This window comes from Delphinapterus leucas, unplaced genomic scaffold (assembly GCF_059928025.1).
Source record: "Delphinapterus leucas isolate spDelLeu-1000000601 "Yukka" unplaced genomic scaffold, BTC_Dleu_Yukka2 spDelLeu_asBTCV2_sq72, whole genome shotgun sequence".
NCBI classification, from domain to species: Eukaryota; Metazoa; Chordata; class Mammalia; order Artiodactyla; family Monodontidae; genus Delphinapterus; species Delphinapterus leucas.
In genome coordinates, this window is record NW_028322281.1 from 75,289 (window position 1) to 103,001 (window position 27,713).

Here is a 27,713-nt window from a genome sequence, read left to right on the forward strand (position 1 = left end):
AGCCATAAAAAGAAAGAAATCTTGCCATTTGCAGTAAGCTGGATGGACCTTGAGGGCATTATGCTAAAGTGAAGTAAGGCAGACAGAGAAAGACAAATACTGTATGATCTCACTTATATGTGAAATCAAAAAACAAAACACAACAAAACAAAGAGAGACGAGCTCACAGATACAGAGAACAGATTGGTGGTTGCCAGAGGTAGGGAATAAGGAATGGGCAAAATGAGTGAAGGGGGTCAAAAGGTACAAACTTCCAGCTATAAAATAAGTAAGTCCTTGGGATGTAATGTACAGCAAGGTGACTGTGGTTAATAACACTGTATTGCATATTGGGATGCTAAGAGAGTAGATCTTAAAAGTTCTCATCACAAGAAAAAAATTTTTGCAACTACGTACAATGATGGATGTTAACTAGACCTATTGTGATCATTTCACAATATATACAAATACTGAATCATTATGTTTTACACCTGAAACTGTATCAATTGTCAATTATATCTCAATTTTTAAAATACTATGTAATACACATATGAAGATGTAAGTGGATGTAAAACATATAACACAACATAAACAGAGGAACATAGTGAGACTGATATGATGGTAAGATTTCTACACTCCAATTAAGTGGCAAAATGTTCATTTTAAGTAGATTGTGAAAAGTTATGTATATCATAATTTCCATAGCAACTAATAAAAAAGACTATACAAAGAGATATTGTCAAAAACTCAATAGAGGACTTCACTGGCGGCACAGTGGTTAAGAATCTGCCGGCCAATGCAGGGGACATGGGTTGGAGACCTGGTCCAGGAAGATCCCACATGCTGCGGAGCAACTAAGCCCGTACGCCACAACTACTGAGCCTGTGCTCTAGAGCCCGTGAGCCACAACTACTGAGCCCACGTGCCACAACTACTGAAGCCCACACGCCTAGAGCCCATGCTCCACAAGAGAATCCCCTGCTCACCGCAACTAGAGAAAGCCCACACGCAGCAACGAAGACCCAACACAGCCAAAAATAAATACATAAATAAATTTATTTAAAAAACTCAATAGAGAAATTACAAGGGAATAATAAAAATATTCAAATAATACACAAGAAGACAGGAAAGGAGAAACAGAAGAATAAAAAACAGAGAGAACAAACAGACACCTAATAATAAAATCAGACTCAGTAGTTGTGGCTCGCGTGCTCTTGAATGCAGGCTCAGGAGTTGTGGTGCACGGGCTTAGTTGCTCCGTGGCATGTGGGATCTTCCCAGGCCAGGGCTCGAACCCGGTACCCCTGCACTGGCAGGCAGATTCTTAATCGCTGCGCAACCAAGGAAGTCCTGATCATTTAATGCTTTTTGACATGATGTCTACATTGTCTGATGTCAGGATAACCCTGATTTCTTGCTGTTTGTACTTTCTCATATCTTTATTTTTAGCCTTTCTGTAACATTTTGTTCTCAATGTATTTCTCATATTCAGCATAGCTTGTCTGTGCTTTGTGAAACAATCTGAAAATAATTTTATTAGAGTTAATCTTCATTCATATTTATTCATAATGACTAATTTGATTGCTCTCAATTCTGTCATATTATTATGATATAGTTAACATATGTAAAAATTAAATATAAGCAAGATTTTGAATAAGTAAAAAGTTTAAAGGCCCATAAAAATGCTCACTAACCAAGTTTCAATTTCTTATTGGCTCTGGGTACAAAAGTAAGGACACTGTTTGGCTTACTAACCAGACCTGCCAATATTAGTTACAACAATAACATTTTCATAGCTTCAAGATTATTGGTTTAAGACATACCTCAGTTTGGACAGGTAGATGGAAAAACAAAAGGAGGCTGGGCCAGTACTGCCAAGACAAACTCAAACTTCATATACAACACTAAGACACAGAACAGAAAGTCACTCTGCAATAATCCTCCCAGGCACATAAATGCACTACTTAAGCAACAGAGCAGATTTTTTTTTAACTCGAATCTTAAAATGGATTAAGTGGATTGTGATTCATTAATGAATCACAACCAACATTTTTAAAAAATTGAAATGGGATAGTACTAGAGTGTGCTATACACAGCAAGTATTGTATTATAAAATTGTTTCAATTACATAAATGTGTTAGTTTGCTAAAGGTGCCATAACAAAGTACCACACTGGGTGGCTAAAACAACAAAATTCATTTTCTCACAGTCAAGATGTCTGTGGGCAGGGCTGCTTACACTCCAAGGTTTCTCTCATTGACTTGTAGATGCCTATCTTCTCCCACTGTCTTCACACTGACTTTCCTGTGTATGTGTCCTGATCGCCTCTTCTTATAAGGACATCAGTCATATTGGATTAGGGCCCACCCTAAAGACCTGATTTTAATTTAATTACCTCTTTAAAGGCCTTATCTCCAAATATGGTTAAATACAGAGAGACTGGGGTTAGAACTTCAACATATGATTTTGGGGAGGACACAATTCAGCCCATAACAATGTGTTTACACATATATTATGTATGTATATATACAATGTCTCACAATCAAAAAATTTTTTAAATATCTTAGATGACTCTGAATAGATGTTTTAAATGTATTTTAATATATTGCAAGCTTAAGGGGTTCAGCCTTAATTTTTTTTTTTTTTTTTTGCAGTACGCAGGCCTCTCACTGTTGTGGCCTCTCTCGTTGCGGAGCACAGGCTCCGGACGCACAGGCTCAGCGGCCATGGCTCACAGGCCCAGCCGCTCCGCGGCATGTGGGATCCTCCCGGACCGGGGCACGAACCCGGGTCCCCTGAATCGGCAGGTGGACTCTCAACCACTGCGCCACCAGGGAAGCCCAGCCTTAATATTTTAATGGAGTCTTAGGCCTCCTTCAGTCTCCAGATCGTCAGGTCTTAGTGAGACAGTTTAGAATTTAACTACTGCAGGGATACTCATAATGTATTCCTGATGTAATTCATAGAACCATGTTCCTGTGAACATGAAAGCACTTTTGCTGATGTTCTTACTCAACCAATACTTATTTAAAAAAAAAAAAAATTAGTGTTTTAGGTCTAGGGTTTGTTTATTAGCATAGAAACTCTAATAGTTACATTTCCATGTTTTAGAGAACATTATCAATTACTATATTGACTTCCCAAACTACCAGATTAAACTACAGAAATTTAAAGGCATAGTGTCTCTCCCCTGTCTTTAATCCCAAAGGCCTCAAGTATCTGAAACCAGTTTAGTTGATGGCTAACTTAGATATATCTTCAGGGCCTGAGGAAAAATACTGATGTTTTAAATTCTCTAAATTCATTTAAGGCAACATTAATCCTTTGTTTTATAGTGTACTATATTACATACACGAAGCTACAGACAGGTAAAATTAATATATAAGCCATAAAATATTTTAAATAGCACTTTAAGAATACAAACAACCAAACTTTATATTTAGGCCCCATGCCTATGAAAATTTCTTAATAATTTAGCTTAGAAACATTCCCAGCTTAGTCCTACTGAATTGTAACATGTCTGCTGATCAATTCTGGGTCCATACACTATCAACAAGTTTGTTGAGTGGGCTCAGTAACATAAAATAAATAATGATGTAATGAATAGACCAAATCAGGCCACTTGGAGTCTGTAACAGTATTTGGTCATGTCAGTTTTGAAAGCCATTGGAAAATGGTCCATATACCTGTTTTGTCAGAGTAACTGATTACTTCCAAAGTCAAATAGATTAAAGGCTGGTTTCACACCACTGGAACTTTTAAATTCCGTATCTTTGCACTTCACTGCTCTCACCTCAGCAATTTTAACTCCCCAGGGCATACCTCTAACTTTCTTTCACACTTCCAAGCCTTCACACACTTTGAGCAGAGTACTGAGAAGCAAAAAGCTTTCTTTGTTCTTTTTCTTCACAAAGACATTTTTTAACCTACACCTGGCATTCTGTGAAAATCTATGAAAGACTGCAAAGGACATGTGACCTCAGTCAGGCTCACTTATATGAATCTGAGAGTAAAATGTCCATCTGTCTCTCCCAGAGAGAAAGTATAGTTTTATTTTTTACTATGACACTCATAAATTTAACAGGTCACACAATCATGTTTGATTTGTTAAATCAAAAATTCAAGAGAGAAGGCGGTAAAAAGTACATAAAAAGTAAGTACTTCATAACCGTTCCAGCTATGAGTTCAGATTCTCTATATAAAAATATTATCATATCAATAATTAGTTGTAGTAATAAAAAACCTGTTTTATAATATATGTCAGAAAAAACTAATATGCACTCTTTAATATCTGAGGGAAGAGGTAAAACGAATCATATTTCAAATGGAAATGTAAGTACATTCAAAGCAGGAATCTTCCTCATTGCTATATCCCCTGCACCCAGAATATTACCTAGCATATAGTGGATTCTGAATATTTGTTAAAATTTGAAAGAGATAAATAAATGAAATCATCATTCTATTTTATAAAGACAAAAACTGAAGCCAGTTAAGAAAATCTCACTCAAAATCTCACAACTGCTAATGAAAAGAATTGTGACTTGGGCTCATTTCTTCTAGACACAAAGTCTTAGAGGGTTCATTCCATTATTTCGCATTTTCCACACTTGCCCGAAAGTCTAAAGGACATCAGAACACAAAATGAAAAATCTCAAACCTATTCCTCTCTTCAACATTTTCTGTACTCCACACCACCAGTTCTCAAATCAAATTCATCTTTCTACCCATTAGAGCACCGCACTGTTTGGTTTTGTACTATCGTGCATTACCAAGGCAATAGACAAATATGGAGGTGTATGGCTGAACACTTCATTACAATGGGCTTCACATCAGTGGGATTCCACGTTAAATAATATATCAGTTTATCATATTGCTGAGGCAACTCCAGAGAACTGTACTAGGTGAAAACTTTTTGAATGATTCATTCTGGTATAGTTTACACTGAAGAAAAAGAGGGGGTTTAAAGTAACTTTCCTTCATAGTCATCAGCCTTGTTTCTCTCTTTTGTTCCCTACAACACATTCAGCTCATTAGGTCTTGACATATCAAGACAAACATCTACAAAAGCACTTGCCCAGAAGCTCATTTCTCATATTTAAAAGTTAATAAGCTGGGCTTCCCTGGTGGCGCAGTGGTTGAGAGTCCGCCTGCCGATGCAGGGGACACAGGTTCGTGCCCCGGTCCGGGAAGATCCCACATGCCGCAGAGCGGCTGGGCCCGTGAGCCACGGCCGCTGAGCCTGCGCGTCCGGAGCCTGTGCTCCGCGGCAGGAGAGGCCACAGCGGTGAGAGGCCCGCGTACCCCACACACACACAAAAGAACAAGTAATTTGGGCTGTGAACAGAAAGATACTGAATCTTGTAAGTGTGACGTAGAAATGCTTCTCCAAATGCTATGATGAAATCCTACCTGCAATGATGTATACTTGAGTATACAAACAGTAAGAACCAGACATGAATTATTACAAATGAAGAAAGATTCTATTTCTCTAACGTTTTTAAAATTCTTTATTTTATTATTATTATTTTTATTTTTGGCTGTGCCGCACAGCTTGGGGGATCTTGGTTCCCCGACAAGGGACGAGGAACTGAACCCAGGCTCTCGGCACTGAAAGCACAGTCCTAACCACTGGACTGCCAGGGAATTCCCTTAAATTCTTTATTTTTTAATTCAGATCACATCTACTGTTTACCTCAATTTGTACCAAGATTAAGCACCTCCCAAAGCTTATCCAGCAAATAATTAAAATTTCATGGTCAGGCTTAAACCAAATTCCACCTTTTCTGACTATATGCCATTATACAATACAATGGTATATGGAGTCAACTGAGCTTTAGACTTCAATGTGAATTTACTTACAAGAAATTACATTAAAGAGGAGAAATGTCTTAGAATAACGCTCAAACTACCACTTTAAAAGCTACCTGCTTTAAAAGCTGAGTTCTGTTTGGAAGACCAAAAAAAAGAATGTTTTAACATGGCTCATTTCTCCATTAAATAAATATTTATTTAATGTTAAATGAGCAAAATTATGTACTAAGGATTATGATTCCTATGGCAATCTCAATCAAATAAGAAAAAAATACAATGCAGTAAATACCAAATGACATGTTACAACTGAATACATAAAAAACAGAGGTGTTAAGTAATGTTAATAGGACTAAAATAATTAGGAAAGTCTTCCCCAAAGAGATCATTATTAAATCAACTAATGACATTTTCATTGTAGGAATTCCGCACAGACAAAAAGGCAAGTACTAAGTAAGACATTCAGCAAATATATTTTAAGTGGAAGGCTAAATTGGGGACCTAATGAGATAAATGTGGAGAAGACAGCAGACCTAACAGATTGATTTTACATTCAATGTAATAGGAAATAATATCATACTAAAAATACTTGGATAACAGAAGAGCAACATGAATAAAATGCTAATTGATGAAGATATTTCTTTCATACCTACACGAAGGACAGACTATAATACTGAAAATAAAACCAGGAAAACTGTGCCAGTTACCCAAATGTAAGGTGATGAAGGTCTGTGTGACAGTGGCTGAAGAAGGCTTAGTGTAGCCAGGTGACAGGCTGGGGGGTTATAGGGGGAAAGATCTACTAGTTTCTTTGCAGCCAAGGTTACCACAAAAATCAAGAAAAATTTCTGGGCTACTGGAAAACTTAAAGGCCCAGAGGTCTTCAGAGCAGCGCCCATCAAGAAGATCCCACAGCTATAGTTTCAGTGGTACATATGAGGATGTTCTGTGACTTCCATGACGTACCACAGAACTGTCTTAGGACTGAACAAGAAGAGTAAAGCTTATTCCATTAATCACTCCAAAGCTGGCCACCTGGATTTTAAATCCAATTTGATACTATGCAGACAATAAAGTTCAGTTACAAAGTCAAAACACGTGTTCTTAACACATTAAATACCACACCTTAATGCCTCTGGTGGAAGATCTCTGTGATATTATTATTCTTAAGTGGAAATTAACCCTTACTCGTGAACAGGAGTTAAAAGGATTTCAAGAGCATAAATTCTTTTCTTTTTTTAACATCTTTACTGGAGTATAATTGCTTTACAGTGCTGTGTTAGTTTCTGCTGTATAACAAAGTGAATCAGTTATATGCATACGTATACTCCTTATCCCACCCCTGTAGGTGGTCGCAAAGCACCCTGCTGATCTCCCTGTGCCATGCAGCTGCTTCCTACTAGCTATTTTACATTTGGTAGTGTATATATGTCAGTGCCACTCTCTCACTTCCTCCCAGCTTACCCTTCCCCCTCCCCGTGTCCTCAAGTCCATTCTCTGTGTCTGTCTTTATTCCTGTCCTTGCTCCTAGGTTCTGCAGAACCTTTTTTTTTTTTTTAAGATTCCATATGTGTGTGTGTGTGTGTGTGTGTGTGTGTGTGTGTGTGTGTGTGTGTGTGTTAGCCTACGGTATTTGTTTTTCTCTTTCTGACTTGCTTCACTCCATGACAGATTCTAGGTCCATCCACCTCACTACAAATAACTCAATTTCGTTTCTTTTTATGGCTGAGTAATATTCCATTGTATATATGTGCCACATCTTCTTTATCCATTCATCTGATGATGGACACTTAGGTTGCTTCCATGTCCTGGTTATTGTAAATTGTGCTGCAGTGAACACTGTGGTACAGGACTCTTATTAAATTCTTGATGTAAACAATAAAGGCATAATGACTCTTGCTCAGGGATTGCCTATTCCATCAACCCCTTGAAACAGACACCCTGGCCCCTGACTGGAGGAAATTCAAACAGGTTACACCACTCACATGGTTCTTTTTAAGGGGCAACCCATTATTTGGTCATAAATTACAGCAGGCAGGTACACCTGAAAGTCATAAATTGTTTTGTCACATCAAATTTTCCCTTTTTTTCCTACTGCAAATAGGTCCCAACCTACAGAATAAAAAGGAAGTATAAAATCAAACTAGCAATTAAAATCACTGAGGAAAATATAGGTAGGAAATATTTAAAATTTCATAATGCTTTATGACCAGAAATACTGAATAATCATAGATAAGTAAAAGTTGCCTGTCATCACAAAAATCAAAAAGAACTCACAGGAGCTATAGTTTGTTAAATCAAAGAAGTCACAAGTCTTTAAGCCATTAATAATGATTAACAAATCACCGGCACCATGTTGGGGGAGGGGGACGCGGAGGTCCAGTTCTTGATGAAAAGAAGCGTCTGGTAGAGAGCCCCAAATGACCCAACAGGCCTCTGTGCTGATTGATGGCATTTTCCATGTACTAAAGGAAATGTCAAAAAGCACACCCTTAAACAAAAGAACAATTCAGAGACAAATCCTGGCGATAAAATAAATGTGACTGCTAAGTATCTCGTCAGCAAATTGATACACTCCGAGGTGTTTTCCATTTGAGAGAAATCTTAGGTGTTTACATCACCAGTGAAGAAAAATGAAATGTTAGGAGGATCTGAAAAAGGGTCTCTTGCACTGTATTCCCCTTTTCATAAAAAAAGAGGGGAAGTCTTAAAAAAAAATTTTTTTTCCAGGCCAGGTTCAAAGACATAGGAACGGCTTTACCCACAGTCCCACGTCTGGGGCAGGGATTCTGCGCCGGGCCACGCCAGGGTCCCCGAGGCAGAAGCCACCCACCAAGAATTCCCAGCCTCTCAACCGCGTCCCTCCAGAAACCGAGAGGCCTTGACTTTCCGGTTGCTCACGTGACCCCACTGAGAACGCGTTTCTAGCCGAGCTGGGGCCGTAGGACAACCTCACTGCACGGCAGCCTCCAGTGATGGGCACCCTGAGTGCGCCCCGTACGTGCGTGGCACATCGAGGCCGAGCTGGCAGCCCACCTGCCACCTTCACAAGCACACTCCAGTCACGCACTTCGCTGCCACTACTTTCTTTGCCTCGGCTCCCGCTTTCGGAGAAGCCAAGTGGTATTTAAACAAGTTACGTCCCCTCCGTTCCCCGAACAAGATGCCCAGGCGCGGAGCCACAACACCCCCTCCCATCACGCTCCCGGGGACCGACCCCCACGGGCGGCCCCTCCGTTCGCCCCGCGCCCAGGCTCTCGGGGGGGCGCTCCGGCGGGGCGGCATCCCGGGGGCGCGGGCGGAAGGGCTAAGCGGCGTCCGCTGCGCCGCCGGGGGGCCTGCCCGTGACCTTGACCGAGACCGAGGGGGGGCCGGCGGGCTTACCTTGTTGAGATGGGGGCTCCGGGTCACGGCGTAGCCGCGCTGGGGGGTGTGTCGGCGGCCGGGGGCTTGGGGCTGCATGGCGGGCGGCGCGCGGGGTCGGCGGGGTCGGGTCTGGCCGGGTCGGGCGGCTGATGCTGCCGGGACGCCCGAGCTGACTGGTGGCGGCGGCGGCGCTGGGGAAGGGCCGGCGGTCGAGGGCGGGCGTGGGTGGGAGAGAGGGGGTGGACGCGGCGGGAGGGGCCGGCGAGGAGCCCGTGTCCCCAGCCCGGCAGCCTGCGAGAAGCGCTGAGTCATGGCTGGGGGAGAGGCGAGCGGCGAGCAAGGAGGAGGGGGAGGAAGGGCGAGGCCCGGGCGGTGCCGCTCCCTTCCACGCCCAGGTCCCCGCTCGCCATCGGTTTAGAGGCGCAACCGTCCCAGCCCATCGCTGCGTGGGACGTGGCCCGGTGTGGCGCACGCAGTGCCCTCCTTCCTCCAGAGAACCAAATGGGGAGCAAGGTCAGGTTCCCCCCGCCCGGCCCGTGGGCACCATCACCCCTGGCCGAGGCGGCCCCGCAGCCGCACCCCGCGGGGAGGTTGAGATGGGGTGGGAAACGGAGAGCCTCGGGCAGAGAGGACGGCTGCCCAGACACAGTGGGGGGGGCCGGGGGCTGTTTGCAAAAGGCCTTAACTGACTGATGCGAACGACACTTCATCTCTCCCCTCCTATCAGGCGCTTCCAAACGCGCTGCGCACAGTTCCAGATGGCAGCCAGGGCCGGGGTTCGGAGGAAACCAACCTTGACCCAGAAAGAACAGGCCCGGGTAGAACTGGGAGAAAGGCAAGAGAGGAAAGTGCGGGCCGCGACGCCGCAGGAGTCTCTGTAGATCATCCCTGGGAATTTTATTTTAATGCCATTTAATATAAAAGACAAGGTACAAATGTTAGAGCCCACTGGACAGTCACATTTATCTTGTATATATTGTTCCCAAGAGTTCTAGAAGCCGAGATGTTTACGAACCTCTCTCTCTGAATAATGGTGGGTAACTCAATCTTTAAGGGCTTCAGTGTCTTCTTTGGTAAAAAGAGAAGGTCGGAATAAATGATCTTCCAGCGCTGGAATTCCATTATTATTGATATTTATACTTGAAGTTTCAAGGAATGTTGGAGCAATCAGATCACAGCCAAAAGGAGCGTCAGACACAGCACACCCTAAAGGCTTCCTGTGCCCCAATTTCCTTTTCAGTTAATAGGATCGCTAGTTTCTGCCCTGTTCCTACCTAATGATTTTACAAAAAGTAGTGTTTGGGATTGAGCGTTTGATTTTATATATCCATAAACTAGACGTTCAACCAAAGTGTTTCATTTCTAATTATGTTACTTTTCCTTATCAGAAAGATTTGTTACGGCCTTATTTTTTGGCCATCCAGAAGCTTCTTAGGGCTAGCCTTTAAATTATCTAGAATCAGTTGCTTTAATAGAGAACATTTTATTTGCATCACAGAGTTATTTCAAGATTCCTTGCATTCCAGTAACACTTTTCCCTGTGAATTCTATAATCCATCAATAATTAACCCAACAACATCTGAGAAGAAGGTATACTTTACAAAACTCACTCTCTTGAATTAACTGAGGTACATTACAATTAGCGTATTTTATTGGCGACAAGACCAGTTTAACAACAGGCCCGGAAACAGAACACAAGATGCTGAAGAAGAAACAAAAATGTTAGTACAACAGAACCTTATTATAATACAGCTCTTTATTACATAAATTTAGACACATTACCTGTCTATTCCTAGTTTTGTGATATACTATTTACAGATAGAAAGGCTGATGTAAATATAGGGAGTAGCCCCAAAAGAGTGTGTGGGCTCTTCCCCCAAGCCATCATTACAGAGGGATTACAGAATCCTGCCAGTGCAGGGAAAGTTCACATCTCCCTTCCACATTTATTTCTCTCGTGAAAAGAGCTTCAATCCTCTTGAATGACAGGATAAGGCCTAGCTGGGGGAGTCATTTTGTATACCTATGTGCAGTTCCAAGAGTACTGGGAAGAACCTATTTTTCCACATAAATGTTAGCTAGAACACCAACTTTTTCCATCCTTTTTAAAGATTTGTAGGTTTAGGTTTTATTACAAAAACCAAAAAACACATTAAAAAAACCAAACACATTAGAAAAACTTCTGCTATAATTTCCTTTATGAGAAACTACAGTCACTCTATACACAATTGACAAGTTAAGAATGCGTGTGATTCACAAACAAAGGAACTAGAATCTGTAGTTTCTGATGCCCAGTGAGAATACTAGGTCAAAATCAGATATTTCTTGCCCAAGTTTAATGCACAATGAACTCTAATCATATTTAAATATGATTGTAGCATTCCTATCTAAGGTCATTGAGGTTTCAAGCAGAGAAAATTCAGGAAATACGTAATAGCACATGCAACATTTCAAATGTAACTTTCACGAGAAAAAAACCTAACAGAAAAAAGCTGTAGCTGTGTGATGGTTTGTGATATTAAGTAAATGATTTTGTATTTCTTCACACAAAAACACATTATTGCTGTGTAAAATTAGTTCCAATTTTTCTTTTCTTTTTTAGTTAAAAATTTTAACACGCCTGGTTCTTGGTGTGTTTCTGTATGAAGGAAAGACCTTTGACCTTTGGGGGTTCTAATTTGAGAATCCCAGTGTCCGATATATTAGAGAGGACAAGGCCTACGAGAGTGGCCAACCCTAAAAGTTCAGAATCAGAAGTAGGCAGCTGAATCCTTGGGGTGGCCAGCCCCAGGGTAACTGGCAACCTGGGCGAGAGTTGACTTTTTGCCTGCCTACTGCAGTGAGGATACAAGTTGAATGAGCACTAATGGGGGGGAGGAAACACTTTACCTCTACCCATTTTAGGTTGTCAGCTGGGACGCTAAGAAGATAACACATTAACAAAAGAAAAACAGTTCATTAACTAACACGTGCAGTGCACATCAACCAGGAGAAACCTAAAACGAAGAGTGGCTCAAAGCAGTAGCTTAGAAATGCGATCTATACAGCATCTTCGACAAAGAACAATAAATTGGTAGAGAAGTGACAGGACAAAGGAAAGCAGTTTTAGGCTTCCAAGGGCGGCAAACTCTAGGAAGGTAAATACATGGGAAGAAGTTAATGGAATAAGATTTGTTTGCAGATTCCTCTGGTCCTCATAATTTGGGGTGACATATCCTGGCTTTACCTGGCTCTAAGGAATCCTTGATGAACCAAGCTATAAGTTATTGGTATCTGAGTATTAGAGTAACAGGTGAAATGAGTACATGGGTCATTTCATTAGAATGTTTTACAGAGATGCACCCTTATTTTATTCTGTTCTTTAAGCAAAAGTTTATGCAAAAGCCCCATCCTCTAGGAGACCCTACAGAATGTCTAGAGCCCTGTAGAACACATCTTTTTTTTTAAAAAAAAAAGGAAGCAGTATTTCTCTTTATTAACCCTTAAGAGCCTTACCTCTACTATTAGGAATAATGTAATACCATCTCATTCTTAGTATATATTACAATCATTAAATATAGATGAACACATAAAAATACAGATACAGATATATAATCATTTATATCATTTATATCTTAACTGTTCCTTTATACCTGAACAAGTTTTCATTAAGCATGCTAATAGTTTTCAAATGATGTAATAAAAAATATGCTTGCAGTATTTGGCTGAATTACATTTGGGAAAAAGAAGCTAGCTGTTTCACCTATTTCAATACTAGTATAGTCTGGATCATATTATACATGTATAGAAACTTAAAAGATCATAAATTTCCCATGAGGAGACATCATTTAGTCTGTGTCATGGTATGTATTTGCAAAACATTTTAACACTGCAAACATTAGAAGTTTCAAGATGGTGCACTGGAAAAAGTTTATACTCTACTACAATGATGCCGGGTACTTTTCCACAAGGCCTGTTAATGTCAATCAACTGGAGGTGGGAGTTTCAATGAATTGCTTGATATCCATCATTTCTTGGTGACATGAACTGGGTTTTGAAGGTTACATTGACTGGATTTACCAATGTTTTTAGCTTTTCTACAGCAAGAAAACCGACCACTAGGGCAACTTAAGGGGAGTAATCTCCATGGTACTGGAGAATAGAAATATCTCTATTAGCACCACTGATAGAACCCCGTGGAATCCAAGCCCCCAGTGGAAGTCAGCAACTGTGCTGCCTGCCAGTTACTGCTGAGTGGTAACAGCGGTGTACAAAGATAAAGTTCCTCCCTAAAAAAACTACCCAAAATAGGGCTTCCCTGGTGGCGCAGTGGTTGAGAGTCCGCCTGCCGATGCAGGGGACACGGGTTCGTACCCCGGTCTGGGAAGATCCCACATGCCGCGGAGCGGCTGGGCCCGTGAGCCATGGCCGCTGAGCCTGCGCGTCCGGAGCCTGTGCTCTGCAACGGGAAAAGGCCACCGCAGTGAGAGGCCCGTGTACCGCAAAGAAAAAAAAAAAAAAAAAACTACCCAAAATAATAATGTTAAAAGGAATACTCTTCTTCACCTCTGCTCTATCAAAGCTTTTACATTTTCTGCTAATTCCAGGTTTATCCTCCTGTGAATCTAGTGAAAGCCCAAAAATATAGCCATTTAATGTAACAGGCATAACTGACGCATGTAGGTAGATATATTTGAAATGTGAACTTCTGATACCTGTAAAGCCTTCTTGCCCATCCAAGCCCTGTATCTCTCCATCCACCAGGAAAATCACCACAGCGGCTGCCTTTCCAGGATGAGCAGGACAGGAAAGCGAGCAGACACATCGGAAGCTGAAAGGAGAACGTGGTCCAGCCAGCTACAGCCCCTCTGAAAAGCACAGTTTAAAAATCATGGATCATGGCCAGTGGTTTTCAATCTTTCTCCCATATTAGAATCCCCTGGAGAGCTTTAAAAACACTTTTGACTGGACCCAAGGTTGTTGATTTCATTGGTCTGGGTGGTAGCTTTAGTACCTGGATTTTATGCCCAAGGTCCCCAGATGATTCTAATTTGCAGCCAAATTAGAATTCTGTACCCCTGGTCTAGAAGAATGGTTCTTACAGTTTTGCTTGCATCAGAGTCAGTTGCGGGGCTCATTAAAGCAGGGACCCACCCCCAGAGTCTCTGATTCAGTAAGTTGGAGGTGGAGCTCCATGATTTGCATTTCTAACAAGTTCCCAGGTGATGCTGTTGGAGATAGTCAAGTGACCACATTTTGAGACCCACTGATCTAGAGTAATGCTATCCAACAGAAGTATGACATGATCCACATATGTTAAGTTTTCCAACTAGCCAAGTTTTTTAAAAAGTAAAAGAAACAGGTGAAATTCATTTAAATCATATATTTTATTTAACCTAATACTATATCCAAAATATTTGTATGTCAACACATTATCAATATAAAAATTACTAATGAGATGTTTTACTTTTTTCATTTGTACTAAGTGTTTGAAATCTAATGTGTATTTTATACACACCATGCATCTCAATTTTGACACCAAATTTTTATCAGAAGTGCTTTTTCTGTTCTTAGATTTTATAAAATTTAGTTGAACTAGTAGATGCATATAACCAAGTTGCCACAAACATACTTAAAAGTTTTTTCGTAATGAAATTGAGTTTTATATTTAAATTAAAATCAAATAAATTTCTTTTCCCCATTTGAAAAATTTAAGACTATTTGGTCTACTGAAGGTTGATCATTAACATTACCTACCCGTTTCTACCTGTTTGTGTAGGCAGCTTCCATATTGGTAATGAATTGTGTTCCTAAAGTTCATATGTAAGTCAATCGTATTGCATTTTTTCATAGAAATAATACAACAAATGCTTCCACAGTAGCCTTTAAAAGCCCACTAACACATAATGGCTGAAATATCATACAAAGAATAAAAGAGTACTTCCCTGAAGTTTTTAAAACATATTTCTGCATAAAATGTCTGACAAGTTCCAAATCGGTACTCCATGAGTAGAATTCTCTTTCAATATGCCCTGAGAAAATAGAAGAGCGATATAAAGATTTATTTCTCAATAGATATGAACTATGTCACTTTCTTTAAAAGGCAGAATCAATTACAGTCACATCTGGTTTGAAATAATAATTGTTTTATCTCACTGCATAAATAAAGGACATTCATACAACCTGTGCCTTAAAAAAATCACAGAAATATTTCCAAATGCAAAATATAGTTCCTATTTTTATACTAAAATTGAAAATAAGGACTAGTTCTAAATTTAAGTCCTCTGCTCAAAATTCTCCATTGGCACCCACCTCACTCATGATAGAAGTCAAAGTCATTACATGGCCTACAAGGCCCCATAGGAACTGCCCCAGTCCCTTTATCTCTGCGGCTTTGTTACCTTTATTTTCCTCCCCCCTCTCCCGCTATTCTAACTGACTGTGACTGCCTTACCTTTCCCCAAATAGGAGAAGCACATTCCTACCTCATGGCCTTTGCTCTTGCTGTTCCTTCTCTGGAGCACTTGTCCCTCAAATATCTACATGGCTCCCTCAATCCCTTCAAGTCTTTGCCCAAATGTCATTTTTCACCTGGGGCCTTCACCAACCATTCCATGGAATCCAGCAATCGCTATTCTTCCTTCACCCACCTTCCTTACTCTCTATGGTTCTTCCTTACTTAATTTTTCTCCATATAACTTTTTATATTTAAATACAGAATGCAATTCACTTATTATTTGTTTGTCATCTCACTACCATGACTACTAACATGTCAACTCCATGGCAGTGGAGGTTTTATATCTTTTGGTCTTTTCTGCGAAACCCAACACTTCCATGTTCCAAAACTCCACATAAACAACTTTTCTAACTTATTTCATGATCTATTTATTTATACACACATTTCTTTCACATATATATTTTTTTATTTGACTGTCTCCTTTAAGCCTTCTGAATAAAGGGAATAGATCCCTTCATCTTTGGCAAAAGATTTATCTGGAAATAATTAACGAGCCATCAGAATTGGAGATAGAAAATTCGTTGTTGCAATGGTTGACACAATAGCCTTTCAAATAATCCTCAGTTTTCAAATCGTTCTTGAAAAATTCACGTTTACTCTATTCCTATAGAATTGCATAAATTTGGCTGAGGCTGTTCTCTAAGGAATACTCATTTGGATTGTACAACTGTATAATGTTTTATCATCCTGTACAATTATATCTACTGTCAATAAAGTATCCATTCATTAATGGCATGTCTTATATTATTTAAAACCTAAAGTTACATCTATTATGAAAAAGATCCAGTTCAATATTTTTGCTATTCAATTTCATTGAATTGAAATTTTACTACTTCCTTACATTTGTTTTTTATCAATTAATCTAGATAAAAACCAACCCCCAACACTGTCATGGATAAATCTGTAACATTGCTTCCAAGTGCTTTTTAATATAGCAACTCTGTCATTCGTTGGTATGATTTTTTAAATTCAATTTATTTAAACCAAAACAAAAAATGAAAACACTTCACCCATTTCTCCCACCTCTCCCACCCACCTCCTCTGGCAACCACCAATCTGTTCTCTGTATCTATGAGCTCGTTTTTTTTTTTTTTTTTAAGATTCCACGTATAAGTCAGATCATACATTATTTGTCTTTCTCTGTCTTACCTACTTCACTTAGTACCATGCTCTTCAGGTCCATCCAGTTTGTTGCAAACGGCAAGACTGTCTTCCTTTTTTATGGCTGAATAATTCCATTATATATATATATAATGTGGTATATATATAGATCACACTTTCTTTATCTATTCATCCATCCATGGACAATTAGGTTGTTTCCATATCTTAGCTATTGTAAATAATGCTGCAGTGAATGTGGGGAGCATGTATTCTTTTGAGATAGTGTTTTGTTTCCTTCAGATAAATAGCAAGACGTGGAATTGCTGGAGCATATGGTAGTTTTATTTTTAATTTTTGGAGGAAGCTCCATGCTGCTTTCCATAGTGACTGCACCAATTTCCCTCCTGCCGACAGTGCACGAGGGTTCTCTTCTCCACACCCTCACCAACACTTGTTATTTGTTGTCTTTTTGATAACTGCCATTCAAACAGGTATGAGGTGATATCTCATTATGGTTTTGATTTGCATTTCCCTGATGATTAAGTAGTAGGTTAGAATATAGAGTCTGGAACCATAATTCCTGGGCTTCTATTCCAGCTTTGCCATCTCCAACTTGTGTGCCCTTGTTAACTTACCTCCCCTTGTTTCCTCAGATGATTTAGCCTGACTAGTGACAAGCACTAGATGAGTATTTATCAAATGAAAACCAACAAGATGAATAAATCAGGCACACTACTCTATGAACTTTTAAAAAGAAAACACTACCCATCACCATCACTAGAAGAAACTGGAGTGTCCTAAGGACATGATTTTTAGTTAGAATTTCAGCACTTAGATGTTTTGGCATTAGAAAGCAGAATTAAGTGACTTGACAAGAGTTGAGTATTAATTCTGTAGGCTTATCTAATGTACTAGATTTTTCTTGTATTTTTTACTCTTGTAACAAAGTAAATATTATTTGAAGTCACTTGTTTTTGTTTAAATTTCGTGTTTTTAAATTTGGAGATGAAGGTGCTTCAAAATATAGTTGAATCCCTGGAAGTTCCCCTGATTTGTTAGTTTTTCCAAGATATCACCACAGAACAGCTTCCGTAACACATCATTTCTCTATCCCGGTCAATTTTTTATGAGTTGCATGCTACAGCTGACCACTCTCATTGGCCATTATACCCGCATTGGTCCAAACCTCTTCCCTAGACTGAGGAGTAGTAGAGCTACTCAGATTCTATGGGAAGCAGGCAAATTATGTTATGAGAAATTTGGAAAAGCTTGTAGGGTATTCCATTTATCTATTGGTACGTAACATATTACCCCCAAATTTAGTGGCTTTAAAACAATAATAACAATTTCATTCTCTCTCATGGTTTCTGCACGTGAGAATTTGGGAAGCCTCAGCGGGATAGTGCCAGCCCAGCATCTCTCACGTGGTTGCAGTTAAACAACCAGTGAAAAGGGGGTAACTTAGAGTAGGTGGAGGCTGTCCAGGCAACTCTAACTCACTCTCTCTCTCTCTCTCTCTCTCTCTCCCACACACACACACACACCCCTCAAGTACTCTCTGGTTCTCTCCATGGGGTCTCTCACTGTGGGCTAATTTGGGTTCCTCACAGCATGGCAGCTTCGGAGCAGTCAAACTGCTTACTTGGAGGCTGAAGGCTTCCAGAACAAGTATTCCAGGTTAGAAAAAGTGCTTTTCCTTTTGCTTACCTAGCCTTGGAAGTCACAGATTGTCACTTTCCATACTCTCTTGATCCAGTCACAAAAGCCTGTCTCAATGGGAGGAGTGCCAAAGCCACACTGTAAGAAGAGCTTGTGTGATAGGAGATTTGTTGCAGCCATTTGGAAAATACAACCTGCCACATAGGAGTGTGAAAAGATCTATTAAAATGTTTGTTCCCATCACGTTTTTTAGATACTAGTTCATCTAAAATATGCAGTGGGCAGTACACTTGACACAAAGTATTCACACCAATATAAAATGTGCATAAGGAAACAAGAAACACGTATTCTAGAAAAGCAGCCTAGAGGGCAAACCTTTACTACATCTTCAGTGTACCAGGTTTTGGAGTCACCGATGATGATTCTGAATATTACAAGATTTCAAAGTGCTTTCTAAATTGTTTTCAATCTGATTTAATGAGGTATATTTTCTTTTAATACTTTGAAAAATGACAATACATAGAAAATATATATATTAGTGCCAGGATATTAAATTAGCCATAATGCACTATTCTATAATACCTTAATTATCTTAAATAGTTAGGAGGTTACTAAATTAGGCTAGTTTCATAGACCGCTAACAAGGAGCAGTGAAAGAATTATATATTAGAAACCAAAGACATCTGGGCCTGTTGGAACCACGTATTGGTTTAGTTTTAGTAAGAATACCATATTAAAAGTAATACTGAATACCGAATGGAGTTTTCTCTTTTTTTAATTTGGAAAGATCTGCTCCCAAACTGTTGATGGCTTGTTGTATTTTACAGTTCTGTAATGTTTGAAGTTTGTATAATTACTTTTACATTCAGAAAAAACTTTAAAATGTGGAACATACCCGGGAGTGTCTATAATTATAAAGCAGAAACTAACACACCATCGTAAAGCACTTATACTCCAATAAAGATGTTAAAAAAACCAAAACAGGCAACTTCTCTGGCCCCCTTTCTCTCGGACCAGTGAACCTCGCCCGGGAGGGCTCCCTAATAAAGGGAGCTTGAAGCTTTAAAAAAAAAACAACCCAATATACTGTAAAATTTTAGGAATCTCGATTTTTTTCTTTTGTTCCGAAGGTAATTTAAGATGACAATTTGGCATATGCTGCTTTACAGTATGGATACTCTAAAATCTCTGCTTGCCAGGAGGCACTGAAGCCAACCACATAATGCAACACGGAGACAGGGAGGATAAATTTCATAATACCCTTCTCTGCCAAACACCTGTGTGGATCCACCCTACTCTTCTAACTTTGAAAAAGCTGGACTAAAACCAAACCAAAAAAAAAAAAAAAGATTAAGATTTAAAGTTAAAAAACTGTGTAGAAATGTAACCATTTTTCGTAACACTATATATTGAATTTACCATTTAATGCAGACTCACCCAAATAACAGATTATCATGGAATTTAGTTAACAAATAATTGATTTCCAAATATAACATGATGTTAATAGCAGTTCTGTAAATGACAATATTATGTGGCTTTTTTACTTCTTAGTATCTGCTTCATGTTTTGAAAAACTTGATTTTAAAGTTAGAGAAAATACACATTAAATATGATTGAATTTCAAATAAAGTTTTTCAATCACAAGAAATGTTTCCAAAAAAACTACTTAAATTTCTCCTTTTAATGAATAGCGAGTAAGCGCTTGAAAATTGCCATTCATTTCTGACACTGTGTTAAGCTATTCGCCTGTATAGCTCAAACAGATGTTATAAAAAGTAATGAATCAAAAAAATCACACCCATAAAAGGGCTAGCCTTATTTGGTTGCCTTACTTAACTTGAATTTTAAGAGACAGAATATTCTGTGTGTTTGGAGATCAACTCAAAACACATCGACCTTGTTAACATGAAGCTTGCGGGCTGTATCTAGTGGTTAGCATCCAGTGACTGCCAGAAATACAACTAAGCCAGCCTTAGGCACCAACCATCAATCTGTAATGTCACCAGAAACCTGGCATTTCAAGTCTAGTCCTAAACTGAAGCTCTAATACCGTGGCAGAGCCCCAGACCTCCTGGTTTATGGGAGAGGGAGAAAATGTGTATGAAAGGTTGTACTCAGGAGAGTTATACAAGAGGTTCATTCATGACACATGAAGAGACTTGGGAGGAAGCACGTAGGCCAGGGTGGAACACTAAAATAAATTTTGCTGCAGTGGAAACAGCAAAGACATGATCTAATTTCTGAAGGAAAATTGGGAATTTGGGGGCAGGAGAAAAAAATCGTATAGATGCAGCAGGAGAGTTATTAAGTCACAAGTCACTGTGGGGTTCTGAAAATAACCAGGCTTAAAGGGGAAAGGTAGGGATGGGGGGAGGGATATAAACCTTAGATGTAATAGTGCATTTCCAGCCCTGTGCTTATTCAGATTTGGGGGATAGGTATTCTTTGCTAGAACCATACGCCAAAAATGTTGGGAGGAAGCAACCAATCACCTTCCCTGTGCTCCCCGCCCACCCACCCACCCCCACCCAGCCCCGGACAGCCTGTTTATCATCTGTGACTAATTGAGGTTAAAAGGTGGATTCTGAGAGCACTTTCCTCTCCTGCCGCGTCATGCAGTGAAACTAGGCTTTGGAAAGATCTGAGGCCATTATGCCCTTACCACTGTCTTCCTGTGGTGGAGAATAATAGCAAGACAGGAATCAAGTTCTATCAGGTGAGCCGGACCTGCACAAAAACAACAAATAATTCCCCACTCGCCCTCTTCAGCCCTTACCTTGCCTTTCTTTATGCTTTACTAAACCACTACTGATGCAATGGGAAAAATAAAAACAGGGAGCAAAAAATGAAAAGTCTATGCTGAGCAGAAAAATGGAGGAAACTTCTGGAACACAGGCCAAGTTAGAGCAAAATGATACAAATCACTGTTAAAAGGAGTATAACAAAATGCCTTCAAGCTTTTGGAACTAAGTTCAGAAACAGCTCTACGTTTGTCAGAGAATAAATGATTGAAAGTTGTACAGGTCATGTCCCAGAGTTGATTCGTACTTGACTTGTTAGCCCTGTCTACAGGGAAACTGATACATAGTAGGAGAAAATACAAATATTAAATCAACTGGACTTTGCTATATATAGTTTTGCTTGCAATTTTCCTGATAATATCTGTTGGGGAGACATTAAATCTGTCTCATGAGAATAAAATAGTTTTTTAATTACAATATCTTCCTCCAATCTGTATATATTCTTCATAATAGATCTGTACATAGCAAAAGTAAAAGGGCATAAGAACAAAGTCCTATAAATTTGAAGCCTTATAGTAGTTTCTGAACATTTAAAGAGCGGCAGAGAGAAGCACAGTATTTTAATTTTCTTGTACCTCTTGTACCTAAAGATCCCACTTTTTCATATGCCCTACTCCTAGCTCCCACATCTTAAGGAAGATACAGCCTTACAATATTTTTCAAAATTACCTGCTTTAAAACCTTCATCAAACTCAGAGGAAAGAGCTATTTCTTCCCTTAGTGATACATTTTACTTGAATTTATGTTCCTTTTGTTTCCCAGCTCTACTCCTGACAATCTTTATGATCTATAATATTCTTACAGGAACTAGAGTACTTAATAAACCCAGCCTAAACTTGAAATCTCCTTAGAGAGATTCCTTTTAGAAATTTATAAATAAATATTTACCACACTCCAATTATTTCACAACCATCAGTAAATATAAATTTATTTATAAACATAATAGTTACATGTTTTTTTCAGGTATCTCCTTATTTCTGTACAGTCATTTAATGAAACTATCAAATCTATTAGTTTTACAGTATGGAGGTTCCTCAAAAAACTAAAAATAGAATCGCCATATGATCCAGGAATCTCACTCCTGAGCATATATCTGGACAAAACCATAATTTGGAAAGATACCTGTACCCCTATGTTTACAATAGCCAAAACATGGAAACAACCTAAATGTCCATCAACAGATGAGTGGATAAAGAAGATGTGGTACATATATACAACGGAATACTACTCAGCCATAAAAAAGAATGAAATAATGTCATTTGCTGCAATATGGATAGAACTAGAGATTATCATACTAAGTGAAATGTCAGACAGAGAAAGACAAATATCATTTTATATCATTTATGTGTGGAATCTAAAATATGACACAAATGAACTTATCAATAAAACAGAAACGGACTCACAGACATAGAGAACAGACCTGTGGTTGCCGAGGAGGAGGGTGGGTGGGGGAGAAATGGATTGGGAGTTTGGGATTAGCAGATGCAAACTATTATACAGAGAATGGATAAACAACAAGGTCCTACTGTATAGCACAGGGAACTGTATGCAACATCTTGTAATATACCATGATGGAAAAAGAATATATATATATATATGAATCACTTTGCTGTACACCAGAAACACACTGTATTGATAAATCAACTGTACTTCAATAAAATAAATGTTTTTAAAAATCCATCAAAAATTCAATCTATTAGTTTTCTAATAGGTTGCTAATATTTCTACCCATTCAACTTGTTAAAATAAAACAGAAGTTTAATGCTACAAACAAAACTTAGGGGAGATAAAATATCATTGGAGAACCATAAAATTAGATAATTTTTTAAAAATGAGTGAACTGAGATCTTAGTAAGGACAGTTCTGCTGGAAATATGCTCCCCTTACTAAGAAATACTACTGATTTATTGACATCTACCCTAAAGGCCATTTTAACGTTTTAGTTACAACATTAGCGTCTTCCTGATGGTAGATAAGGTAGTTCTTGATGTATTTTGTTGTCTATTAATGTGTAAGAAGTTACCAAAAAACTGAATGATCTAAAATAACATTTTTATCTCACAGTTTTTGTGGGGCAGGAATCTGAAGGCAGCTTAGCTCGATACTCTGGTTCGGGGTCTCTCTCAAGGCTGTGTCAAGGTGATGGCCAGGGCTGCTTTCATCTCAAAACTCGACCAGGGAGGATCAGATTCCAAGCTCACTCAGGTGAATGTTGGCAGGATTCAGTTTCTGGTTGGCCTTGCTGGCTGTGTGGGACTCCGCACAGGGCAGGGCAACCACAGCAGCTTGCTCCATTAGAACAAGCAAGAAGAACCGGAGAGAGAGAAAGAGAGAGCGAGCACAGCACGAGCTTCCAAATTTCAGGAGCGACATCCATCGCTTTTGCCCTGTTCGAATCTTTAGAAGCAAATCACTAGGTTGTCTACACTCAGGGAGAGGAGATTGCACAAAGTGTGTGAATACCAGGAGGTAGGTGTCTTTGGGAGCCATTTTAGAGACTGCCTACCACACCTGATATGGGAAATTCTTTATAATTCCAGAGCTTTTTCAGATCTCAACGCTTTTGGATAACAATTTCCAAGGGTTAGTGGTTTTTATTTTAATAAAATGTGGTCTATTTTGTACTTTAAGATTTTTTAAATGGGGGGGACGGAGATATTTCTTATAGCCATTTTAAAATAATTGCCTAGTTTTCACTGATTAATGCTATATCTGAACATTTGATATATCAAAACCACTTTTTTGACTAAACAAAATTAAAGCGAGTCAAAATGAAATAAGTAATATAGTTTTCCAAAATATGCTTCAGTATTGAGCTAGATAATATCATGGAATATAGCTTGTTTGACACATCTGTCATTCATAACTCTCATTTTACAAATAAATTAAGATAAAGGGCCATGATAGGTGGACATTACAATTGTTTCCAAAAAATAAACAAATCCATAAAACAGTCTAGTCAATTCTTTTTAAAAACTTCCCCTTCTCACTAGGTCAAGGGTTCTCAACCAGATTTTTTTGTTTATTTATAGATGTGAAAACTTGATGTGTTTGTGCATTTTCTGTAGAAGGAGTTAATAGCATTCATGAGCTTCTCAAAAGAACAAGAACCATTGTCCTAGGCAACAAGGATTTCGGCACTGAATTCTCATACAGAGTCTCATGAATTTGCTTCATATAAACACAAAAAAAAGTAAAGCAAAATTATTGAATTTTCTTTTAAACTGTCCATTTCATCAATGTAACTAGTGTTGAGCTCCATATTCACTCAACAAATATTTATAGAGTATCTACCAGATGCCGGCCACAGTTCTAGGCAATGGAAACACCAAGTCCCATCCTCAGGGAGTTCACATTCCTGAGGGTAAGGGGGTGGAAGACAATAAACAGTAATGTATACAATATTTGGTGTGATAAACGTTGTGGAGAAAATAAGCAGGTTTTTCCTGAATTCTTTCAAGCTTTCATGGAAATATACAGTTCACCGTAAATCAGCCCTTCTGATCTTTCATAAAACTTTTTAACATCAGTAAAATACACTCAGTTCAGTCCAGCGAATATTTATGCAGCACTCGCTATGGGCTGGGTATTGGGCCAGGGGCTGGAGAAACAGAGGTGGACGTGCTTCTCTGAGAAGTTTGTATTATGGGCTTAAAGGGATCACTTCCTCTAGGAATCCCCTCTGGGAATCCCCTCTGTGATCATACAGTAATCTGGGCATACCTTGATTGTGCTTACCTCCAAGTCAAATCTGTTTAAGTGTATCTCTTTGCTGCTTGATTATGAGCTCTTTGAGAGCAAGACATACATTTCATTAATCTTTGAATGCCTAGTGCTTGGGGCATGGTAGTTCAAGAAATGTTTGTTGACCTGAACTTGAAGAGACAGAGGGACTGCACATGCCCCAGGACTTTCTCTAACTTCTATTTTAAGTAGTAAGATGCAGAATGACTGACATTTTTCCTCCCTTAGGTTTTAGTCAAAATCAATGAATGTCGTTGATATGAGATCTGTTAAGACATAAGAAATGTCTTCATCAAGACGATATGCTTTCTTTCTAGGGAAACTGGTTAGAAAGACATTGCTGTGTTTTATCAACCAAAAACCGTTCTTCATCTCAGTCCTCTCCCCCTTTCCTGACCTGAGCCGATGGCACAGCTCCACCCATCATGTTCCATCTCAGCTCTTGCCCTGAGATCAGCAAGTGACCTGGGAGATGGAGAAAAGAGGATAATGTTATTAAGGCAACGAACTGATCATGTCTGCTTCGCTGGCAAGTTTTAGAAAAAAGGCACATATTAAATTTTCCAAAACAGGAATCAGATTCAAGTGTCAGATCTTCAGGGAAATAAAGGGATAGATAAAAATTCAAATCAAACTCAACTTCTCAAGGTCAGTGTGTACACTCTATCAAAACAATTATTAAAATCATGTAACCATTTCTCTCTGAATAAGGATGAATTCTCTGCCCACACCCAGCAAATTCTTTTTTTATTCTAAATTTGTGTCAAAGGCAAATGCTTTCCCACACTCAGAAATGCATTCTTGGTCCTCCGAGTATTCATTTTATGCCAAGTTTCAAAGTTTTAATTCTAAACTCTTTAGTTTAGTTTTTGAAGTATACATTATAGCACAAAAGAAAATTTTTTTGTTTGATTCAAACAGTTAATCATTATTTCCATGAATTCTTGAGAAAATTACTTTTAATCTAAGAAGTAGAAATTCCACCAGATAATCTCATTTTTTTGAGAAGATAACAGATATGAGGACATGGAATCAAAGGCCTGCATCCTCATTTTGTTGCTACCTTCCTGTATTAATACAATTAGTAATATGTTACTATGGCCCAGGAAGAGTTGGGTTTATATTAACAGTCCTAACAATAAATTAACAGCCCTGTATCAGCCAGGAGAGAACTCTCTAATAGAATGACACAGTGCTCTGTCATTGCCTTTTTTCTTTAACACTCTTCAACTTTTTAGATGAAACTGTAGCAGGCATACCTTTTAAAAAAGTAATGTAAGATATATTTTTTATAATGTCTTTAAATTATAATAATAGTTCATGCCTAATATAGATAATTTAGAAAACATGGATGATGGAGGAAATCATCCATTGTGGTGTGACTTTTCCTTCTCATGGGCAAATTATATTTCTTGAACAAATTAGCATGGCTCTGAAATTTTTTTGTGTTTGCTGGATGCCCATTTTATAGGCCTAGCAACATATTAACTAAATTTATGAATGACATGGAGAATGGAAGCATAGCTAAGATAGTAGAGGAGAGAATTAAGATTCAAAACCTCTCCACAGTATTGTACACCAACTATACCTCAATTAAAAAATCCGAAAACAAACAAGCAAAAACCTCTCCAAGAGGCGGGAAGAATTAGATTGAAACTAACAAGATAGCAAAAGTAAACCACAGAGCTCTAGTACAGAAACAACCGTGTAGCATAGGAAGGGCACAAGGTGTCCAGAGGGGAGTTCCTGTGGAAAAGACCCAGTCCTTCTAGTTGATGACAACTTAGTATTGGGCTATAGTCACTACAAAAAAAGATAATGCAAGTTTATGTCCCAGGAGTGAAGTACAGAATCCAGGTGAAAGGAAGAGATGCTGTCGCTGTATTCCACGTCGTTTGAGCTACATCTGGAGTATTGTTTTCATTCTAGGTTTTAGTCAAAAACCTAGGCTATTATTTAATTTTTTCCCTATAAACTTAGTTCATTTAATTTTTGTCTGTTTGTCCATTTTTTCCCACTAGAATATAATTTCCCTGAGAATAAGGTCCCTTCAGCTTTGTTCACAGTTAGATACTGTAGCTTGAACAGTGTTCCTATAAATATTTATTGAATGAATTTACAGAGAAGCAGATTTAGGCTTAACAGAAGAAAAAAAAATTTTTTTCTGTGGGGATCAATCACTGAGCATACTTTACATTAACCAGTTTTGTCTTCATAGTTTGTCATTAGCTATTTTTTGAGCACTTATATGCCAGAAATAGGCGAAGAAGACAAGGCTCAGAGAAGGTAAGTAACTTTGCCCCACCTCATGTTGTTAGAACTGGGATTGTAATCCAGCCTGTCAGGTTGCAAAACCAGTGGGCTTTATACTATACCATAAACAGAACAAGGTTTTTATGATGAGTTTCCCATCACTGGTGGACTTTACGTCAAGGTTAGATGACCATCCATCAGGGTGCTAAGTTATACTAAATAATGGATTCTTTCATTGGGTGGGATATTGGATTAGATCCAACTGTAAGAGTCTGATTCCATGATGTAATTCATCATGGGATATTATTCTACAACAGGATTTCTTTCTTTTGGAAATAACAAAAGAGAAAGTTAACCTTTTCTGAAAGTGTTGCTTGGAACCCAAGAATGTGAATTTACACAATTACTGAGACATTATCCTTTATTCCTAGCTGGATGGTGTGGAACGTGAAATATATTTGTGTTTCAAATGTGATAATTCCTTAGGAAAAAAAAAACAAATCTTT

The 27,713-nt window shown here is 38.8% G+C and overlaps 1 protein-coding gene across 1 annotated transcript in view; it reads right to left on the reverse strand.

The window, feature by feature from the left end:
* The window catches only part of LOC149743811 (NADP-dependent malic enzyme-like), an 84,762-nt gene extending 75,282 nt beyond the window's left edge, over positions 1-9,480 (reverse strand). Inside the window, exon 1 of the mRNA XM_089906136.1 lies at positions 9,172-9,480. Within this exon, the coding sequence (XP_089762262.1) occupies positions 9,172-9,465 (294 nt within the window). The 5' untranslated portion in view covers positions 9,466-9,480. The remainder of the gene's footprint in view (positions 1-9,171) is intronic.
* Between the last annotated feature and the right edge of the window lie 18,233 nt (positions 9,481-27,713).